Source organism: Lepidochelys kempii, chromosome 12 (assembly GCF_965140285.1).
Source record: "Lepidochelys kempii isolate rLepKem1 chromosome 12, rLepKem1.hap1, whole genome shotgun sequence".
NCBI lineage: Eukaryota > Metazoa > Chordata > Testudines > Cheloniidae > Lepidochelys > Lepidochelys kempii.
Genome location: NC_136391.1, coordinates 8,792,387 through 8,815,276, shown reverse-complemented (window position 1 = coordinate 8,815,276; position 22,890 = coordinate 8,792,387). Strand labels below are relative to the sequence as shown.

The following is a 22,890-nucleotide window of genomic DNA, read 5'->3' as shown; positions in this document are numbered from 1 at the left end:
TTGTCTCACTGTCCACAACTCAGTACTAGCATTCATAACTGTAGTTACATACATAAGAAAAATTATATCCTCTGTATTGGGGTAGGGAATCTGCAGCTCAGTTGCAACTCTCTAAGAGCCATGTGGATTCAAATAGATCATGACCTCCAATGCCAAGCATTAACCATGCTCATACGAGCAGACAGCTGAATGCTATTTCATTTTACAGCACTGATCATCTCATATTCAAAGGCCTCTTGCTCTATGCTGACCCAAATCAGCTAATCCGAGGGTCCAGTTCATTGTTGCCCTGCACCTTAGTGCTTTACACCAGTGCAAAAGTGGGTGCAAAATGCTACCGTTCTGATTTAGTGTAAATGATTGCATGATGTGCAGGACAATGTTGACTTGGGCCCTGGTTCTTACTGCTCATGCACTCAGTTTTATCAGTTCCTTTCCTGCACACTACTTGTTGGAACAGGGAGTCTTAAAGAACAAACAAGGCAATGTGGAAAACCATTTTACAAAGATGAGCAAATGTCATCACCTCCAGTTTATAGAAGTTGAGTGACTTGTCCAAGGTCACAATGTGAATCAATGGCAGAGCCAAGAATACAATTCAGTTCTAACCCCCTCTCTGGTACCCTTCTCACTGGACCTTGCTAGCCTAGAATCATCTCCAGCATTGCTTAATACGTGGCTTTACTTGTCCATCAGCCCACTCAGTTCCAGCAAATAAGGTTGTGGTGGGGCAGTGCCCCACCCCCAGGCCAGATTGGGCTACAGCAGGCCAGAGTGGCTGCGCAGACAGGCAGCCAATCAGAGAGGGCCTGTGGGGAGCCAATCAGGGCTGAGCAAGAGGTAGCCAATCAGGGCCAGGCTAGGCCCTATATAAAGGCTGCCCAGGTAAGAGACAGGCAGTCTTGCCTAGGCTTTCAAAGGGTGAAGGTCTGTCTTCTGTGTGAGGAGATTAGCACCAGGGACAGTGCAGTACTGGTCAGGTAGGGGGAGCAGAAGGGAACTCCAGCCTGGTACCTGCTAGGCTGCAGGCCCTGAGGAAAGGGCCTAGCTGGTGCAAAGGGGCTGAAGGGGGAATGGCCCAGGGAGAGAGATGGACAAAGGGAGAGAAGGAGGGCAGGAAGGCTGCTGCCAAAGGGTCCCTGGGTCGGGACCCAGAGTAGAGGGTGGGCCTGTGTCCCCCTGCTTGCACTTACACCTGGATGTTAGGCTTGGCTATCAGGATGGCACCAGACCCCTGCCAAAAGGGGTTAGACTTTGGAGTGTGGTTGGCCATTGTGGCTGGGGTGAAGAGAAAAACTACTGATAACCCACACCCCTAGAAGTAGGTGAGTGTGGACTAGAGGGCAGTGTCCTGAAGAGGGTGCAGTGAAAAGGGAGCAATGTGGGTCCAGATGCCAACAGAGAGTGAGAGATGGATGGGACACCACCAGTGGAGGGTGCTCCACATGGACTGAGCTAATTCCTGGAGGTACCAACAGGAGGCTCTGCAGTGGTGAGTCCCACCCCTGTCACAAAGGTGGAGGAAGAGAGGTGTGACTGACACCAATCCTGCAAATAGATTACTTCAGTGAGACCCCTATAGGTGAAGGGTCTGTATATTTGTAAGACTGCGTCATGGGTGAGCAGAAGAAATTTAGATTACATCTGTGGTATGCGCATGTCAGTGGTACAAGTCCTTAGCCCACAAAAATGAGGCTTTTCCCAGGCAATAAAAAGGGAGGGGGAAGTGATCCAGTTTCTAAAAAACGCTGTTTCTATCTCTTATTGATCTTTGAATTTTATAATGAAGTTTGCACACTGATGTAGTAGCCTAATAGGCACAGGGGTCCACACCCACACACTGTAAATGCACCATCTGGGCATAATTGTTTTCCCTGCCCTTCCCTTATGTAGTCTCAATAGCAAGAAGCTTGTTAAAATTATTTTCAGTCTTACACCAATGCAGTGGGTAACAGTTAATCATTGTCATTATTGAAAAGATGCACTGTGATTGGATTTGAGAATGGATAAATCAAAAACAAGTCCAACCATAAATGAGATTATTTGTAATACAATTTTACAATTGTCCACTATAATGAATAACATGGTTTCTAACGAACTGTTTCTTTTCCATTTAAACTAATCTAAATCAGTCAATAGGGGGTCCAGCAAGCTGGCTGCTTTAAGTATTTTTTACATATATTTAATTTTATCTGAGAGAAAATACACTGTAAAATGCAAAGAACTGCTTCAGAATTATCATTAGTGATCAACACAGCCAAAGCAAGGCTCCAAATCCTACAAAGACTTGTGTTCATGCTTAACTTTACCCACTGTAACTAGTTGCAGTGAAGTCACAGTATAGTTTAATATGTGCATAAGTGTTTGCAGGATCAGGGCCTAAGAAAGGACGATAGCTCCAACCAGTTAAATCTAACCAGCAACATAAAGGAGTCAAATATGATGATTCAGTTATTTTCTTTCAACATAGATTCACTGCAGGACAATACTACAGAAGAACCCGTCCACAACAAACCAACCTCTTTTTTCCCATCACCATCGAAATCACACAATGCTAATGAACGAACATTGTCCCCAGTAACCTAAAATTAAAAGAAAGGAGTCATCAATACTTATGCTAGTTTAGCCTGTGACAATTACATTTGTGTTCTGAGTTGCCAAGAGAACAAAGACTATTAGAATATCGTTGGTTCGGGCTCCAATTGTTGTATATACTGAGTAAATTACAAATACACATAGCTTATCATTAGCTCAAATCTTTCTTAGTTTAAGATTAATCACAAATCAATTTAATATTGATTTTATTAAACATAATTTTGATCAAAAATACTCTTGTAGCAAGGTCAAAGACTGTATCTTTACCGTCCAAAAAAGATCATTTCCTTCATGGTCAAAGCCCTGCAGAGCACAGTTTCCACCAATAATAGCAAGAGGAGAGGAAATATCTCCTAGTGCTCCAAGCACTATTGCATTAGCTCCGTCGGTAATCTGCAGGAAACCATTAAACATAGCAAAGATTCAGATAGGCCTATGCATACTGTATATGCATCAGAGAAAGCATCCCGCATTACATTAACCTAATACTGTATGGAATAACTCAGAAGTTATTCATCATTTACTTTAAACTATTTGTTAGCCTAAAAGGTTGAAGCAGTAACCAGGAATTAAACAAAATAGATAACCAACTTCAAACATAAACAGCAAAAGGTATGCTGTATTTAATTGTACATGATGGTGGTTGTATGTATGCCACATCTACGGCTTATGATAAAAATGCAACTTTTAGGGTTTTTCATAATGTCACATTCTTTACAACCTAATGAGCATGTACTCTTCCAAAATTGGCTCTGTTTATGTCCACTGTAGTGGAGTAAGAGAAAGTAACCTGAACTGTTACATTTTTAGTATCTCTTGTTTTATCGTACCCAGAACAGTGTTACCTGTGAAGTGCTTAGCGAAGACCTGCTCATTGCCCCAAAGAATTTATAAACTAAAGTCCCAATCTGACCATGAGATCTGTGGAAGTGTTCCCCCAGGCATGTGCAAAGGCCTGTAGACTTCAATGGGACTTGCACACGAGCAAACCCTTTCATTCCTAGCATGTGACTGTGGGATGGAGGCCATAGGAGGCCCTGATCTTGTAATCAAATCTCCATGGGTTGACCCCTGTGGCCATACAGATTCAAGTGCAGGATTGGAGCCTAACTATAACATGAGACAAGTGAGAGTAACAAACAATGGGGAGAGGTTACAGTACTAAGGTAGGTCAACCCAGTTACTCACATTGGTTAGGATGAAGTTTACAATAAGATCAGTCTGCAATTACTCAGGCTGGTCATTAACCTTCTATGTACAAACTCCTTTCCCCACCCGCACACCTGGTTAGTTTTTTTTTAATTTTTATTACCCTGTTTCTAGTTTAAAAAGAAAGAAAATGGTGAAATATTTAATGAACTAGTTTTAGCTATTTAACCAAAAAATAAAGAATAGTTTGCCCAGAATAATGTAATGTGTTAAATTTTTCCTACAAAATTTGTGAATCAATGACAAACCCATGGCTTTTCCAAAATACTGTTCCAAGCAGACTTAGGATATCGGATTGGAATATATAATTCTATTCTAATTTTTTTCAGCTCTGAATATTTTCAAAGGCTTTTAAGTTTTGACTTGCAACTGGTATAGCATATTAAAAAAACTCACTCACTGACAATGTCACATTAGCATTATATTGTCCTCTTAAAAATATAATACTGATTTTCAAAACATGCAAGTCCTCTGCCCAGAAAGTCCTGAATCTAATTATATCACTGATCTGCAAAAAGAAAAGCACAGCAATCAAATAAATAAACTTAGAATTTATGACTCCTAAGCTTCTTTATAAGAAAGAAAGATGAAGACTAAGAGTGAAATTAACTTGCCTCTCTATAAAACAAATCCGAGTTGTTGTACACATCGTAAGCCAACAAATTAGTCTGTGTTCCAACTAGAAGACAATCATAGCCAAGCTGGGGATTCAGCACTCCGGCTGTCAGGCAGCTGACCCCCTGGTTAATGTTGAGAAGAGAAATATCAGAATCCTGGCTGCTTTGCATCATACGATTTGCACTTACATGCTGGCCACGGGCATGAGGATTATGAATAAAAACCTGTAAAAAAAAAACAAACAAAAGGTACATTTCAAAGATTGTTCTAAATCCTGCTAGCCACCGCATATATTCAGAAGCAGTAAGAGTTAGTCTTGGTATTCAGGCACAGGTTCTGGAATCTAACAAAGATAGATGGACGCATTACGATTTTTATTTTTTTGCTGTCACTGTTTCTTACACCCCCTTTAGGTACCTTCTACGCTACATAACCAGCAATTTCCAAAGTTTGTTACAAGCACAATTGTGCCAGCTTTGCAGAGGAGTAATGTTAAAACCATTTTGAAAACTGAGACTGACTAGTACTAAGAATGTGGTATGCAGTGTAGATGTAGTCATGTTGGTCCCAGAATATTAGAGAGACAAGATGGGTGAGGTAATATCTTTTACTGGACCAACTTCTGTTGGTGAGAGAGAGAGGGGCTTTTGAGCCACAGAGAACTCTTCTTCTTCACATCTGAAGAGTTCTGTGTGGCTCAAATGCCTGTTTCTCTCACCAACAGAAGTTGGTCCAATAAAAGATTTTCTCACCCATCTTGTCTCTCTAGTATTTAGAATGATTATTTTTAAAATATTAAAGTTATGCCCTGTCTCTCCTGGTAATGGTATTAGCAAAAACAGGGCTATTATAGGTTTCAGAGTAGCAGCCGTGTTAGTCTGTCTTCGCAAAAAGAAAAGGAGGGCTTGTGGCACCTTAGAGACTAACCAATTTATTATAGTAATTTATGCACTATATGCAAGTAGCACAATATCACATGAGATTGGAAAATCGTTAGCCTCCTTTTTCTGTACTTATCTTCAAGGTTAAATGCTTTAATAGTATAATTAATCCAAGCCCAATTAACACACATGCCTAGAAGCAGTGTTTACCCCCACCGTTTCTTGTGTTAAAACCCAAATAAAGTTTTATGCCACAATCCTGCAATTGGATCTATACAGCCAAAGAAAGCACTGTCTGTGTCGAGACCCACTGTAATCCAGGGCCCTCTGCATGTGCAAAAGGGTTCACTCAAGCAGATCTAATTCAGGGCCTGGAACCTTGGTTTGCAAATGGAACTGGTGGATTTAAAAGTAGAACTGTGAAGACAAAGGTATTCTCCTCCTACTCGCACAGTAGAATGCATTTGCTACAGTTTTTTAATATACATACCAATCCCCATCTCCTTCAAAAGGGAAGGAAAAAAATTGTTTGCAGCCAATCACTCTGTTTGTGTGTTATATTCTTTTCCCCTACCCTTTTTCTAAATAGACCCTTCTCTATTTAGATTGCAAGGCCTTTCGGGAAGGGACAGTCTACTATTTTGTCTATACAGTGCATAATATAATGGGTCCCTGTTCTTGATTGGTCCCTAGTCATTCCCATAATACAAATAAATAATACTAAAAGAGTTTGGGAACTACAGGGGTGAATCATGTGCAAATTGCAGCAGCCTAAGTGCAACTTTTCTATGCTTTTGTAGGTTTATGTTTCAGCCTATGTTTTATTCTAACAATTGTGTTAAACTTCCTTTGTTGGGTTTAGAACTGTTGGGGAGCTTGCACTTAATAAAGTTTTCCAGTGTTGCAAAGTAGTCATCTGATTTACAGCAAACATGCATTTCCTTTAACACTGCAACATCTCCAGAGTTAAGTCAGTGAGGATGCTAATTTCCATTACAGTAGCTGAGAACTGTATAACAAAACACACAACTTGAAAAATACAGTTGCCCACTTAACAACAAACTTAGAAACTTTTTTTGGGTGGGGCGGGGACTTAAGTCATTCATTTTTTTTTTTTTTTGCAGAATTTAACCTTTCATTTAAAAAAATTAAGTTTCCAGTGTTGTCTTTCTATGTTTGCAGATAGCTTCAGTGCCTCTGCTGCTGATCATGGCTTTCCCCCAGCAGCAGCGCAATGAAATTAACAAGACTCTAGTCCTTTGCAGGGCCCTTAAGAATCCTGTGGGCATCAGTGACCATTTCATTCTGCAGCTGCTATTTCAAAAAAGCAAGGAGCCCTGACACAGATGCTGGAGGAAGTTACAGAAAATCAGGACCCAAAAAACTTGATATAAGCAACTGAAGGTCTGCTTTTAGCCATACCAGAACTGGAAAAAAAAAAAAAAAAAAGCTTCACTGATTTAAATGTACATATTTTATAACTTTTTAAAATACAAAAAAGAACATCAGAAGCAATCAAAACATTGAATAATTATGGGGTAAACAAACAAGTTAAAACGTGAGAAACAGTCACATGACCTTCCAGAATCTGAGGTCTAATATCACAACATACATGAGCGCAAATCTTTAAAATACCACTAAGGTGCCAAATGAACTGAAGTGATGTATTTCAGAGCAGCAGTGGTGTTAGTCTGTATTCGCAAAAAGAAAAGGAAGACTTGTGGCACCTTAGACTAACCAATTTATTTGAGCATAAGCTTTCGTGAGCTACAGCTCACTTCATCGGATGCATTAATTTAACTGTTTTATGGCCCAATCCTGCTATATGCTAAACATATGCCATTGGGTGCTGAGCACCTTCAATTCAGGCAATGGGAGTTGCAGGTATTAAACACATTGCAGAATCATGCTCTTGGGGGAGGGGAGAAGGTCAACGCTAGCCTTTAAACACACAACCCAATTTCCTCACTGTTGCAGCTCGACTGGTGGCAGCAATGGTTGGGAGAGCTAGTGCAGACCAACCACTTGCATTTTAACCAGTGTTTCATCTAATGCTGCAGATAATACGATGGTTAAACACCAGCAGAATGCAACAGTGGGAAATTTTAGGTCAATAATTCTAGTGTAGACATACCTACTCTAGGGCTGCAGTGTTCTTGGCAAGATACAAGAGCCAAAAATATTAATGGTAAATAAGAGCTTCTGGCTATCAGCCTGTATAATACTGCACAGGCTGCTAAAAGAGAGGGGTGTTTTGAGGATATTTATTTATTTCATGGTTTCACATTTCCATTTTCTAAGAATGAATCAATTTTCAGCAATCAGAAGGTATCATAAAATCAACCACAGCAAAAAGCAAATTTTTCCAGGCCCAATCCTGCTCCCACTGAAGTCAGTGCCAAAATTCTCATTGGCTTCACTGATTGCAGGATCAGCTCCCTGGTCCTCATCCTTTAAAGCAGTGTTTCCCAACCTTGGGATGCAGCTTGTGCAGGGAAAGCCCCTGGTGGGCCCGGCCCGTTTGTTTACCTGCCATGTCCGCAGGTTTGGCCGATCCCAGCTCCCACTGGCCGCTGTTCACTGTGCCCAGAGCTGGGATCGGCCAAACCTGCGGACATGGCACATAAACAAAGCAGCCAGGCCCGCCAGGGGCTTTCCCTGTACAAGCGGTGTCCCAAGTTTGGGAAACACTGCTTTAAAGGGATGAGAAAAGGAAAGAGTTGTCATGTATTTTGCTGAGCTGGCTTAGGCAACACCAGACCCATTCAGTACAAGCTCCGCAGTACAAGCTGTGTGAAAGCAGCATCTCATCCTTCTTTCTGTAAAAGAAAGGCAGCCAAAGCCACTACGGACACCTCAGGGAGGAGAAAAAAGGAGGCTCGTAAGAATCATGTGCATGGAAAAACAAGGCTTTTAGCTGACACCAAAACCCTGGCAGACATGAGCCAAAAATTGTTTTCAGATTAGGTGTTTTCATTTATTCTTGGAGGAGCATTGTTCAGTTAGGGTTTTCCTCCCCTGGAAGTTACTGTGTATGACAAACAATGAAGAGTCATTTCACAGCGAAGGGTTGCGAGGGAAGGTGTGGCAGCTGACCTCATATTTGTTGCCATTGGCATGGAAAGAAATGGGTTTGTATTTGTTGCTCTGACCAGTGCAAGCTTTGCAAGGTTTACTGCGGATATGAATTAATGGTCCGATTTTCAGTCGTGAATACCCACAGATCCCACTGAAGTCACCAGATGCCAGGGGAGCGGGGAGACTCTGTGCCTAGGGGTGCCTCAGCAAGGCAGTGTCCCTTTGGCAGGGACTGGGGATGTTGGAGTGAGTGGGTAGGGGTCCCCATGTCCATAGGTGTCTCCAGGGTGAGGGATCCCCATAGCAAGGATTAGGGGGAGTCTCTGTGAGGCAGATGTTCCTGTGCCTGTGGGTGCTTCTGTAAGGGGTCCCCGTGGTGGGGAGCAGGGAGGCATCTGAGTGGGGCCCTGGGTCTATGGGTGTCTCTGGCAGGGATTGGGAGCAGTCTCCAGAGTAGGGTCCCCCTGTCTATGGCTGTCTCTATGGAGGGGTCCCTCTGTCCAGGGGTTTCTCCATGGAAGGGACTGGGGGACATGTCAGGGGTGGGTGTCTATGTCTGTGGGTGTCTCCAGGGGGATCCCTGTGGCAGGGAGTGAGGGCAGTCTCGGGGGGTCCCCATCTCCATGGGGGTTCCTGTGTCAGGGCTTAGGAGAGTCTCAAGGGAGTCTTCATGGCAAGAAGTGGTGGCAATCTCAAGGGGGTTCTCATATGCAGGGAGTGGGACTGTCTCCCTGGGGTTCCTCATGTGCAGTGCTCTCTCCCTGGGGGTCCCCATGGCAGACATTGGGGGGCAGTCTTGGGGGGGGCCCATGGGCAGGGAGTGAAGGCAGTCTCAGGGGGTCCCCAGGTGCAGGGCTGTTTCCATGGGAGGTTCCTGTGGCGGGAAGTGGGGGAAGTCTCAGGACATCCCCATGGGCAGGGCTGTCTCCCTGGGGGTCCCTGTGGTGGGGAGCAGGGGCAGTCTCGGGGGGTGATGGGGAACAGGGGCAGTCTCGGGGATGGGGCGATGTCCCAGTGGTGGGGAGCGGGAACAGGGACAGTCTCAGGGGGGGAGGGTATCCCAATGGCGGGGACAGTCTCGGCGGGAGTTTTCAGGGGGATGCCCCCGTCTCGGGGGTGGGGGGTGGATGCCCCGGTGGCGGGGAGCGGGGACAGTGGCGGGAGGAGTTTTCAGGGGGATGCCCCCGTCTCGGGGGGGGGGTGGATGCCCCGGTGGCGGGGAGCGGGGGCAGTGTCGGGGGGGGGAATGGATGCCCCGGTGGCGGGGAGCGGGGGCAGTGGCGGGGTGGGGGGGGTGGATGCCCCGGTGGCGGGGAGCGGGGGCAGTGTCGGGGGGGGGTGGATGCCCCGGTGGCGGGGAGCGGGGGCAGTGGCGGGGGGGGTGGATGCCCCGGTGGCGGGGAGCGGGGGCAGTGGCGGGGGGGGGTGGATGCCCCGGTGGCGGGGAGTGGGGGCAGTGGTGGGGGGGGTGGATGCCCCGGTGGCGGGGAGCGGGGGCAGTGGCGGGGATGCCCCGGTGGCGGGGAGCGGGGGCAGTGGCGGGGTGGGGGGGGTGGATGCCCCGGTGGCGGGGAGCGGGGCAGTCTCCGGGGGGGGGGGGGGAGATGCCCCGGTGGCGGGGAGCGGGGGCAGTGGCGGGGATGCCCCGGTGGCGGGGAGCGGGGGCAGTGGCGGGGATGCCCCGGTGGCGGGGAGCGGGGGCAGTGGCGGGGGGGGGGTGGATGCCCCGGTGGCGGGGAGCGGGGGCAGTGGCGGGGGGGGGTGGATGCCCCGGTGGCGGGGACCGGGGGCAGTGGCGGGGGGGGGTGGATGCCCCGGTGGCGGGGAGCGGGGGCAGTGGCGGGGGGGGGTGGATGCCCCGGTGGCGGGGAGCGGGGGCAGTGTCGGGGGGGGTGGATGCCCCGGTGGCGGGGAGCGGGGGCAGTGTCGGGGGGGGGAGATGCCCCGGTGGCGGGGAGCGGGGGCAGTGTCGGGGGGGGGAGATGCCCCGGTGGCGGGGAGCGGGGGCAGTGGCGGGGATGCCCCGGTGGCGGGGAGCGGGGGCAGTGTCGGGGGGGGTGGATGCCCCGGTGGCGGGGAGCGGGGGCAGTGGCGGGGATGCCCCGGTGGCGGGGAGCGGGGGCAGTGGCGGGGGGGCGGGGAGATGCCCCGGTGGCGGGGAGCGGGGGCAGTGGCGGGGGGGGGGAGATGCCCCGGTGGCGGGGAGCGGGGGCAGTGGCGGGGGGTGGGGAGATGCCCCGGTGGCGGGGAGCGGGGGCAGTGGCGGGGGGGGGGAGATGCCCCGGTGGCGGGGAGCGGGGGCAGTGGCGGGGGGGGAGATGCCCCGGTGGCGGGGAGCGGGGGCAGTGGCGGGGGGGGGGAGATGCCCCGGTGGCGGGGAGCGGGGGCAGTGGCGGGGATGCCCCGGTGGCGGGGAGCGGGGGCAGTGGCGGGGATGCCCCGGTGGCGGGGAGCGGGGGCAGTGGCGGGGGGGGGGGTGGATGCCCCGGTGGCAGTGTCGGGGGGGGATGCCCCGGTGGCGGGGAGCGGGGGCAGTGGCGGGGGGGGGGGTGGATGCCCCGGTGGCAGTGTCGGGGGGGGATGCCCCGGTGGCGGGGAGCGGGGGCAGTGGCGGGGGGGGGGAGATGCCCCGGTGGCGGGGAGGGGGGGCAGTGGCGGGGGGGGGAGATGCCCCGGTGGCGGGGAGCGGGGGCAGTGGCGGGGGGGGGAGATGCCCCGGTGGCGGGGAGCGGGGGCAGTGGCGGGGGGGGGAGATGCCCCGGTGGCGGGGAGCGGGGGCAGTGGCGGGGGGGGGAGATGCCCCGGTGGCGGGGAGCGGGGGCAGTGGCGGGGGGGGGAGATGCCCCGGTGGCGGGGAGCGGGGGCAGTGGCGGGGTGGGGGGGGTGGATGCCCCGGTGGCGGGGAGCGGGGGCAGTGGCGGGGTGGGGGGGGTGGATGCCCCGGTGGCGGGGAGCGGGGGCAGTGGCGGGGTGGGGGGGGTGGATGCCCCGGTGGCGGGGAGCGGGGGCAGTGGCGGGGGGGGGAGATGCCCCGGTGGCGGGGGCAGTGGCGGGGGGGGGAGATGCCCCGGTGGCGGGGAGCGGGGGCAGTGGCGGGGGGGGGAGATGCCCCGGTGGCGGGGAGCGGGGCAGTCTCCGGGGGGGGGGTGGATGCCCCGGTGGCAGTGTCGGGGGTGGATGCCCCGGTGGCGGGGAGCGGGGGCAGTGGCGGGGGGGGGGATGCCCCGGTGGCGGGGAGCGGGGGCAGTGGCGGGGGGGGGAGATGCCCCGGTGGCGGGGAGCGGGGGCAGTGGCGGGGGGGGGAGATGCCCCGGTGGCGGGGAGCGGGGGCAGTGTCGGGGGGGGGGTGGATGCCCCGGTGGCAGTGTCGGGGGGGGATGCCCCGGTGGCGGGGAGCGGGGGCAGTGGTGGGGGGGGGGGTGGATGCCCCGGTGGCAGTGTCGGGGGGGGATGCCCCGGTGGCGGGGAGCGGGGGCAGTGTCGGGGGGGGGAGATGCCCCGGTGGCGGGGAGCGGGGGCAGTGTCGGGGGGGGGAGATGCCCCGGTGGCGGGGAGCGGGGGCAGTGGCGGGGGGGGAGATGCCCCGGTGGCGGGGAGCGGGGGCAGTGTCGGGGGGGGGAGATGCCCCGGTGGCGGGGAGCGGGGCAGTCTCCGGGGGGGGGGTGGATGCCCCGGTGGCAGTGTCGGGGGGGGATGCCCCGGTGGCGGGGAGCGGGGGCAGTGTCGGGGCGGGGGAGATGCCCCGGTGGCGGGGAGCGGGGGCAGTGTCGGGGCGGGGGAGATGCCCCGGTGGCGGGGAGCGGGGGCAGTGGCGGGGGGGGGTGGATGCCCCGGTGGCGGGGAGCGGGGGCAGTGGCCGGGGGGGGTGCATGCCCCGGTGGCGGGGAGCGGGGGCAGTGGCGGGGGGGGGTGCATGCCCCGGTGGCGGGGAGCGGGGGCAGTGGCGGGGATGCCCCGGTGGCGGGGAGCGGGGGCAGTGGCGGGGGGGCGGGGAGATGCCCCGGTGGCGGGGAGCGGGGGCAGTGGCGGGGGGGCGGGGAGATGCCCCGGTGGCGGGGAGCGGGGGCAGTGGCGGGGGGGCGGGGAGATGCCCCGGTGGCGGGGAGCGGGGGCAGTGGCGGGGGGGCGGGGAGATGCCCCGGTGGCGGGGAGCGGGGGCAGTGGCGGGGGGGCGGGGAGATGCCCCGGTGGCGGGGAGCGGGGGCAGTGGCGGGGGGGGGGGAGATGCCCCGGTGGCGGGGAGCGGGGGCAGTGGCGGGGGGGGAGATGCCCCGGTGGCGGGGAGCGGGGGCAGTGGCGGGGGGTGGGGAGATGCCCCGGTGGCGGGGAGCGGGGGCAGTGGCGGGGGGGGGAGATGCCCCGGTGGCGGGGAGCGGGGGCAGTGGCGGGGGGGGAGATGCCCCGGTGGCGGGGAGCGGGGGCAGTGGCGGGGGGGGGGAGATGCCCCGGTGGCGGGGAGCGGGGGCAGTGGCGGGGATGCCCCGGTGGCGGGGAGCGGGGGCAGTGGCGGGGGGGGGGTGGATGCCCCGGTGGCAGTGTCGGGGGGGGATGCCCCGGTGGCGGGGAGCGGGGGCAGTGGCGGGGGGGGGGTGGATGCCCCGGTGGCAGTGTCGGGGGGGGATGCCCCGGTGGCGGGGAGCGGGGGCAGTGGCGGGGGGGGGGTGGATGCCCCGGTGGCAGTGTCGGGGGGGGATGCCCCGGTGGCGGGGAGCGGGGGCAGTGGCGGGGGGGGAGATGCCCCGGTGGCGGGGAGCGGGGGCAGTGGCGGGGGGGGGAGATGCCCCGGTGGCGGGGAGCGGGGGCAGTGGCGGGGGGGGGAGATGCCCCGGTGGCGGGGAGCGGGGGCAGTGGCGGGGGGGGGGATGCCCCGGTGGCGGGGAGCGGGGGCAGTGGCGGGGGGGGGTGGATGCCCCGGTGGCAGTGTCGGGGGGGGATGCCCCGGTGGCGGGGAGCGGGGGCAGTGGCGGGGATGCCCCGGTGGCGGGGAGCGGGGGCAGTGGCGGGGGGGGGGTGGATGCCCCGGTGGCAGTGTCGGGGGGGGATGCCCCGGTGGCGGGGAGCGGGGGCAGTGGCGGGGGGGGGAGATGCCCCGGTGGCGGGGAGCGGGGGCAGTGGCGGGGGGGGGTGGATGCCCCGGTGGCAGTGTCGGGGGGGGATGCCCCGGTGGCGGGGAGCGGGGGCAGTGGCGGGGGGGGATGCCCCGGTGGCGGGGAGCGGGGGCAGTGGCGGGGGGGGGAGATGCCCCGGTGGCGGGGAGCGGGGGCAGTGGCGGGGGGGGGAGATGCCCCGGTGGCGGGGAGCGGGGGCAGTGGCGGGGGGGGGAGATGCCCCGGTGGCGGGGAGCGGGGGCAGTGGCGGGGGGGGGAGATGCCCCGGTGGCGGGGAGCGGGGGCAGTGTCGGGGGGGGGAGATGCCCCGGTGGCGGGGAGCGGGGCAGTGTCGGGGGGGGGAGATGCCCCGGTGGCGGGGAGCGGGGGCAGTGGCGGGGGGGGGAGATGCCCCGGTGGCGGGGAGCGGGGGCAGTGGCGGGGGGGGGAGATGCCCCGGTGGCGGGGAGCGGGGGCAGTGGCGGGGGGGGGAGATGCCCCGGTGGCGGGGAGCGGGGGCAGTGGCGGGGGGGGGAGATGCCCCGGTGGCGGGGAGCGGGGGCGGTGGCGGGGGGGGGAGATGCCCCGGTGGCGGGGAGCGGGGGCAGTGGCGGGGGGGGGAGATGCCCCGGTGGCGGGGAGCGGGGGCAGTGGCGGGGGGGGGAGATGCCCCGGTGGCGGGGGGGGGGGCAGTGGCGGGGGGGGGAGATGCCCCGGTGGCGGGGAGCGGGGGCAGTGGCGGGGGGGGGAGATGCCCCGGTGGCGGGGAGCGGGGGCAGTGGCGGGGGGGGGAGATGCCCCGGTGGCGGGGAGCGGGGGCAGTGGCGGGGGGGGGAGATGCCCCGGTGGCGGGGAGCGGGGGCAGTGGCGGGGATGCCCCGGTGGCGGGGAGCGGGGGCAGTGGCGGGGGGGGGGTGGATGCCCCGGTGGCAGTGTCGGGGGGGGATGCCCCGGTGGCGGGGAGCGGGGGCAGTCTCCGGGGGCCCGTGGGCGGTTACCTTGCCCGCTTGGGTGGCGCCCGCCAGGCACGGGTGGGTCCCATCGTACTGGCCCAGCGCCACCGTGCGGGGCAGGATCCTGTGGTTGAGCTTCAGGGTGAACACGGGCACCAGCATCGCGGCGGCGGCGGCCTCCGGGCGGGGCAGCAGCCGGGCAACCGCCACTCGGGGCCCGCCGGCCCAGCGCGCCGCGGCCTAGCGCTGCCTCCGCCCCGCTCCGGCTGGGGAGGCGCCGAGTCGACGCCGCAGCGTCAGCCGCGGGGCGGGCCGGGCTGCGGGGGAGCGGGCGGGAGGCGGATGGGTCAAGGGGGGATTTGGCCGCGGGGGCACTGGCAAGGGAAGCAGGGGGTGGGGCAGGGGGCAGAGGGGAAGCAGGGGGTGGGGCAGTTGGCAGTGGGGCAGGGGGCAGTTGGCAGTGGGGCAGGGGGCAGTTGGCAGAGGGGTGGGGCAAGGGGCAGTTGGCAGAGGGGAAGCAGGAGATGGGGCAGTTGGCAGTGGGGCAGGGGGCAGTTGGCAAGGGAAGCAGGAGATGGGGCAGTTGGCAGTGGGGCAGGGGGCAGTTGGCAGAGGGGTGGGGCAAGGGGCAGTTGGCAAGGGAAGCAGGAGATGGGGCAGTTGGCAGTGAGGTGGGGCAGGGGGCAGTTGGCAAGGGAAGCAGGAGATGGGGCAGTTGGCAGTGGGGCAGGGGGCAGTTGGCAGAGGGGTGGGGCAAGGGGCAGTTGGCAAGGGAAGCAGGAGATGGGGCAGTTGGCAGTGAGGTGGGGCAGGGGGCAGTTGGCAAGGGAAGCAGGAGATGGGGCAGTTGGCAGTGGGGCAGGGGGCAGTTGGCAGAGGGGTGGGGCAAGGGGCAGTTGGCAAGGGAAGCAGGAGGTGGGGCAGTTGGCAGAGGGGTGGGGCAGGGGGCAGTTGGCAAGAGAAGCGGGGGTGGGGCAGTTGGCAAGGGAAGCAGGGGGTGGGGCAGTTGGCAAGGGAAGCAGGGGCAGGGGCAGTTGGCAAGAGAAGGAGGAGGTGGGGCAGTTGGCAAGAGAAGGAGGAGGTGGAAACAGCTACAAAAGGAAGTGTGGGCAGATCTGGGGAAGTATATGATGGAGAGGGGAATTAAGAGGGAGAAGTGGAGTTAGGAGAGTAGAGCCAGCTCTGCTCATCCAAAATATCCACGTGCCGATTTCACTTCAATCTCCTGGTAACCTCCGTGGCGTTCTTCCCAATAGCCATATCCTAATGCAATCTAGAGCATCATGATGCCGAGGTGGGAAGCCAGGGCTAGTGGGGTTACCATTCAGAGCCAGTGCCCTGGGCTCTTGCATTCTAATCCCGACAGCGTATGACTTGGGGCAAATCACTGACCCTCTCTGTCTCAGTTTCCCATCAGTAAAATAAGCTAACAATACCTCCCCACAGGGTAACATTTACTGATATTATTCACCTTTTTACTGGCACTCCGTCTTTCTTTACCGAGGAAAATTTCAAGCCAAGAAAAAAGCCTGTAGAAACCAGTCATGTATTAAAATATACCATATAGCTTGGGAAAGAGCAACTTCAAAGCAATTTTGCGTTTATGCTGCTTCTGTTTATGAGGCTTTTTGTCGATTTTTACAGAATCCATAATATCTAGCATTAGGAAAAACTTGTACTTCTAGATTCCATAGGGCAAGTACTCAATACTAAATCTGAAGATTTAAGATACATTAATAATAGTACTTTGCACTTCTGGGGCTCCTTCCTACTGCAGCCCTCAAATTACTTTACAAACATTAGGGGGAAATTCACTTGCTCACATAAAGCCCAAATACATAGGAGTGGAGAGGTGAAATTCAGGCCAGGATGGACTGCTCCCTGCGGCTGCTGTTCCTTCGAGCCTGTTGGACTGCAGTAGCAATCACAGCCCCTCCCTCCACAAGCAGTTGCCCAGGTTAAGGTCTGTATTAACATGGATCAGTGGCCCTCCCTGGATCCATCCACAAAGTGACCGTTTATGCTGGCATAGATAAGACCAATATAGACACTCTTCCCACAGCAGGGGCACTCGTCAGCAGGGATCCTATAAATGCGTTTGCGAGGGAAAAACACAGAATTTGCATTTTTACAGAGAATCTTTAGTTTTTACTACTGCAGCCTGAGGCTGACAGCCCAAGCCCCAGCCACCTAGGGCCGACTGCCCGGAGCTCCAGCTGCCCAGGGCTGGCGGCCCAGGGCTAACCACCCGAGCCCCCATGGCCCATTTCATTATAATCATGGATTTTTATTGTTTTTTGTTTTCGTTTTTTTAATCGGAGAATTTTGCTGGGTTTTTTTATCACAGAAAACTAGGATCTGTGCTCATCAGCCAGCTGTCTCTACGCAGGTTTTCAGTGGAGTGGAGGGCCTTACTCCAACAGTCTGTACCAGGGTAAATTTCACCCTCATTCAATTAAGTCTCACAATGTCCCTGTGAGCTAGGAAAGTGTTATCCATATTTTACAAACAGGGAAACTGACACACACAGCTATTATGGCCCAGATTCAGTGAAGCACTGAAGCAAGTGCTTAACTTTAAATATGTGAGTAATCTCATCCCTAGTCATTTTGTAAAGCATGTGCTTCACTGCTTTGCTGAAATTGGCCCTAAATGATTTTCCCAAGGTCACACAGTGACTTGGTGGTACAGTTGGGAATAGTACAAGCTTTAACAATGCCCAGTTCTGTGCTTTAGCCATCAAATCATCTATTCCGTGGCTAACCCACCCTTCAGAGCCATATTTGAGAATGTTTCAACATTATTTTGCCATTTTTTACTGACAGTTGTTGATGTTTGCTTACTATCAGTCAAACAGAATATGAGCATGTGTTCTTGGGACAGGATTGAAACACGGCACCTGACCACATACGGATGAGTAATATGTTGGTGCACATATTCACATTGTGTACTGGATTTGAAGTAAAAAAACGTTTGAGGGTCCAGGGGCAAATTGGGGTAGAAAAAGTAACTGATTTATCAAAAATCTTAATTAAAATGCACAGGCAGAAGAGCTGGAGTCCAATCTACTCTCTGCAATGAAATATCAAGGAATATTTCTGAAGCAGAGCTAGGAGGCAAAGGTCTGTTAAGCAAAGCCAGGTTATGGGGTTGGCTGGCAGGAAAATCAGGCTGTCCAGTAAGGTTGGGGTATGAAGAACAGTCTTTATAGGAATAATCTGTCCAAGGCTGCAAGGCCTTATTGATGTGATTTTTAGAAGTGATCTGAAATGCTTTTAACAATAACATGGTTAGGTTTTTAAAAGAACAGAACAATATAATTACCATGAATAACTTTTGTAGCTGACATAATTATAAGGGTATTCAACTCTCAGGCTTTAGGGTATGATCCAGTTGTCTGCAGAGATGAAGAAGGAAAATTTCCTCCATCTGCATTGTACAACTGGTGAGGTGCATTATGGAAGGTTTTCATCTTTCTCACAAGTATCATTTGTTGGCTGCTGCCAGAAGCACTATACCAAGCTCGATAAACTAGTGGTCTGGTCCACTGGGAAAAGTCTTTGTTCCTGCTCAATTTTTCTTCCTTTCTCTGAAAAGACTTTCAAATCACTTGCATGAAAAAGTTAGGTTGCTTTTAGAAAAGCCAGTTAGCACTTCCTGATTCGCATCTAGAAATAGGTAGCATATTACCCCCTGATTGCTAATTTTATGGACTGCATTATAAAACCCTGTGATTTTTTGTTTGTAGGACACTGGTCAACAGTAGCTGTACTGTTCTGAATTTGAATGATGAGATCTCAAAGGGAGCATTCATGTGAAAAACAACAAAACAATCAATACAAACTGGGTTGCACATTGCAGGCCTGGCTTTGGTTCAAGTTTAGGTGAAATCATGCGACTCTAAATGTGGAAACAAGCTTTTGCTTTTTGAATAGTTTTTATGAAGTCTTCTGGAAACTATCTAAATGTGTCACTATATTGTCTAATAATGAGGCAGATGCAGTATGCAGCATATTAAAGAGAAGCTTTTCCTTTTTTGTAACTGTTGTGGATAAGTACAACTTTCAAGTCCAGTCTTGCTAACTGTTGTAGCCAATGAGATGCCTCATGTGAGTAAGGGTTTGCATAACAGTCCATGGGCATAATGCCAGCATAAACTCTAATCATCAACGGGTCGTTTCAAAAGTCCAGAAACTACTACTGTCTTTTCAGGGAATGTAACAGCAAAATCATTAGTCCAAGGCCTGGGAATTTGGAGTATGTTCTTTCACGGTGGTGTAAAGCCAATCAAGTGGAGCTATTAAAAGGAAAAAGCTATGGTAATGTAATGTTACAGATAGGTAAAATTTTAAACACATGGAAATTCAAGGTTGTAGTGTGTTCTCATTCGCATGCGCTCTCTCTCTCTATATAGAATATGGCCTAACATATATATTACTTTTGTTTCCACTGCTATAGGATGTTAATGTATATAATCTGGCTGAATTATGGTTGTTTATAGAGCTGTAATTTAGAATTTCCTGGTTTGGGGGCTTTTAAAATCCAAACTATAATTTTTCTTTTCTGTCATTTTTGAATTTATTTCCCTTGGTTTCAAAAGTGTGATCCTGTATACATATAAGAGCCACGTGCCTTTAGCTGACTACTATCTTAAGTGCAAAATCAATCACAGTTCTGCTAGGCTCTAAACCTGCATCTGGATCTGGGCAGACAGACCCCTGTTCCCACACAGACCAGTTGTAAGACTGGGGTCTTAGCTTTTTATTCTTTTTTCTATGAAAATAAATGTCAGCTATTGATATATAAATATGACACCATCCTGATGTTTTCTCAGGTGTGAGTAGTTGAATTACCACTCTGGAACCTAAAATGGTTTTGCAGAATTGTGTGGAAAAACCGGTTTTGGTATATAAGTAGGTGCATTCAAATCCATTGGCTGCCTCCATACAGATATCAGTGGCTATAGTTAGATAGCACTCATGCAGCATCTGGGGGAAAAATTGGGAACTTAGGCCGCAAAGACACAGCACCCCTCAAGCATGAGAAACAATGGAAGTAAGAGAGAATCTATACCAGCTAGCAGTTGTAGTAGGCTTTTATCTGCCTTGTAGGTCATCCAGAAGAGGGAGACAGTCACAGCCATGTCATCTGGTAATTAATTGCATTAAGAGAGAACAGCCATACAAAATACACACCATCCATTGTTTGCTGAAAATAAAATAATTTAAAAATATTTTCATAGATCTACTAACAAAATGTTAGAGGGACAAGCTACATAGGAAAAAGGTGAGGGTAAAGGTTCTGAATGTGTTTCTCATACAAGACACCTTTGAATAAAAGGGGTTTTTTTTAAGTGTCTCTCAACACAGCTGATTTTTGATCCATTTAAAAAAAATTGTTAATTAAATTCCAGAGCTCAGTCTTCTAATCCATTAGGCATTGATTTTATTTTTTAAAAGGTTTTCATATGAAATATTATCTGCCATTGAGCTGTTCTAAATCACAGCGTCTATCTAGGGACCCTTCTCCCCTACTTTTATTTCCTTTTAAATCCCTGGAGCAGCCTTTAGGCATCAGCATAGAGACAAAGGGTTTACTGTAGCTTTGTAACAGAATATCCCACAGCAAAAGCAAAGTCATTGCTAATGTATTGCAAGCCTATACCTCGGAAGCAACCGAACCAATGTAATGAGATTTTGAAATGGCTTAGTGTCCTTCATGAATTCACACCACGGTTCATAGTACTTGGACTGCCTCTATTGTAGAGTTTACAACAGTGACAAGTGTACCACCCAGGACCAAATCTTAGGAGTGGACAACCCGGGCTTCCCATGCACTTGGGTACTGTGGTGATGATTTCCAAAGGATATAGCAACTTGTAATGCTGTAACCTGTGTCAGAAGATTTCAAAGTGGGGTTGGAATGATCTCATGTTCTCACTCTGTGGTGGGAGTGTTTTTCCCCATTTAGTGCTGCTTTGCTATTTTACACTGGTGCGTTCCTGTTCTTGTGCTTGAAATAAGCGGATGATCTTGGCACCTATATTTTATTTCTTTTGATATCTAAAATTTGCTTATCAAAAACTCAGTGAGCACCTGTAGATATTAGCAAATATATTCATTAACAAACTGGTAGGCAAATAAAGGACCATTACTAATTAAACTACTTGAGCATGTTTCAGAGTAGCAGCCGTGTTAGTCTGTATTCGCAAAAAGAAAAGGAGGATTTGTGGCACCTTAGAGACGAACAAATTATCACGGTATGTATAGCACATGCCAGCACTTGCAATATCAGTAACAACAGCGAGAGCTTTCCAAGAAAGCTTGGTAAAGTGCTTCAACCCTGACCAGGAGAGACAATCTCCAGAGGTTACCAGGGCTGAGACTGCCAATAAAGGTGCCAGTTGTGATGGTGTTTCAGTCAGAGGTGAGGGCTCAGCATTTCACAGGAGGCGCTCAGCACCTTACATGCTCAGGGATGCCCAGTTCATCAAAGGAGGTTGTAGGATTGGACCCTATGTCTATGCTCTAATTTCATCCCACTCCCCTCCTCTGTTTGAACCCTACACAGTGTCACGGTTCAAGGCAACTGCATCTGCATTCTCCATCTATAGTGCCGTGAGGGCACACGCTCCAGGCTCCTCACCCGTCACCTCTCTTGGGCAGAGCCCTGTTGTCTCTCTCCCTCCTGATCTGGGTTGTTTACAGGCTTCACAGTTCCCCAGCTACACTGTGATATCCCCAGCAAGCCAGACTGCCTAAAGAGGCCAGTGTCTGAGCTTTTCTTTCTCTCCAAAGGTGATGAACAGTGGTGATTGCCAGCAGTTATAAGTTATCACACCACCCTTTATCAGCAAGCACATTTATTCTTAACGTGAAAGCATTAGAAAGAAAACATAATAAAACAATAGAAGAACCTACAGGCATACTAATAAACTTACCAGATCTCTCTCTCTCTCTCTCACTCACACACACACACGCACACCCACACCCCTCTCCAACAAGGGCTTTGGTCGGAGTCAGTCCTTCCAACCTCAGCAAGGGGTTTTTCTGTGGTTACAAAGTCATAATAGCCTCAGGTGAAAACAGACACACTGACTGGGCAGCTTGGCATGTTTCTTTAATACAGCTTTGGCCTTTGATCTCCAGCTTTCTGGAACAGGAAATAATAGACAATCACCTTCTCCTCGAGGCATAGTTTCAAAAGGCTGAGTTTTTTGCATAAGCAGAGGTGGGAAATTTGCTTCACCTCCCCCTAGATATTTCCCAGGAAAGTCACTACATACATATTGTCATAAAAGACCATTCTTGACTGCCACATTGTTCAATATAATCCTTTGATCATTCAGACCCATAATAGTGCATAACCTTTGCATTTAATACAATGGACTCCAAAGATACTTAAACTTAATTCAGTAAGGTCTCCAAAGGATACTGCGGGAAATTGCCCTATCTGTCACACACAATGTTCCAGATTTTAGTGAAAACATCTCTAAAGCCACATCTGTTGCAGGAGCCAATCCAGCATTTTCCTATCTATCTCAAGAAATTCTTGCATGAAAGCTAGAATTCCAGATTTCTTGTACACAAATTATCTACTGATATTGATATGGCTACCTTTTCCTCTTTATTCAAAACATGTTTCATACTGTTGAAAAACCCACTGACCAGCTACGCGTTGTCATTACAGTCACAAGGGACTCAACTATGTGGTTATTGCAAGGGAGTTCATCGGGAATGTCTAATGGCTGATGGGCCTATATCACTTTAGCAAAGATTTAATATAGTAATCTTTAAAAGGGCCTTGCTGGATCAGGTGAGTGGTAATAGGCTATTAAGCCTTTCACCTTTAGACCCTGGATATCAGAGCCACATTATGAAAGTTGTTACCATCTGTAAGGGACTGCGGAAGACTCTGTGACGGCCTAGCTAGGGAAGAACGCTTTCTCACGCCGATGGTCATTGTAGGACACAGAGAACTGGCTGTAACCAGCCCTTGGCCGGTTTCAACCGCCGCACATGGCCCTTTGCCAGTTAGAGGAAAACCCCTTAGGAAAGCACCTACTTATATATTCATGATATGTTAATATGTAGTGCTTTTTATCGCTTGTTGTCCGCCCCTTTGTCAGACTCCGTCCCAGGCATTGCTCTGGTGCGCTGGGCTCTCCGCCTCCGTGACAGCAAAGTTTGGAGTCCCCGTTGCGGGTGTGTCACTTACCTTCAATAAAGCCAATAACTCGCTACTTTGCTGCCTTGTAGGCCTCGTTCTTCCGGAGCACTCCTGCTAGACCTTTAATGCCTAGAACACCATCCGATGGCTGCTTAGTGTCTTCTAATAAATGAGTTGCCTTTTATTAGTCTGGGGATTAGATTTTTATCAGTAAATGTGGATTTCACCGGAAACTCACAAACCAATGAAAAAATATTTCCATGGATGATGATTGACATTTATAGATAGGCAAAGTAAGAA

At 52.6% G+C, this 22,890-nt stretch overlaps 1 protein-coding gene across 5 annotated transcripts in view; it reads right to left on the bottom strand.

Annotated features, from left to right (window-relative positions):
• Positions 1 to 14,676, bottom strand: part of BBS2 (Bardet-Biedl syndrome 2) — a 36,213-nt gene extending 21,537 nt beyond the window's left edge. For 2 of the 5 annotated variants that reach the window (XM_073307469.1, XM_073307473.1), the window contains exons 1-4: positions 14,467 to 14,676; positions 4,419 to 4,646; positions 2,863 to 2,988; positions 2,520 to 2,582 (exon numbers count right to left, since the gene is read on the bottom strand). In XM_073307469.1, the coding sequence (XP_073163570.1) occupies positions 2,520 to 2,582; positions 2,863 to 2,988; positions 4,419 to 4,646; positions 14,467 to 14,583 (534 nt within the window). In that variant the 5' untranslated portion in view covers positions 14,584 to 14,676. The remainder of the gene's footprint in view (positions 1 to 2,519; positions 2,583 to 2,862; positions 2,989 to 4,418; positions 4,647 to 14,466) is intronic. The other 3 variants (XM_073307472.1, XM_073307470.1, XM_073307471.1) reach the window with 3 other exon arrangements.
• Between the last annotated feature and the right edge of the window lie 8,214 nt (positions 14,677 to 22,890).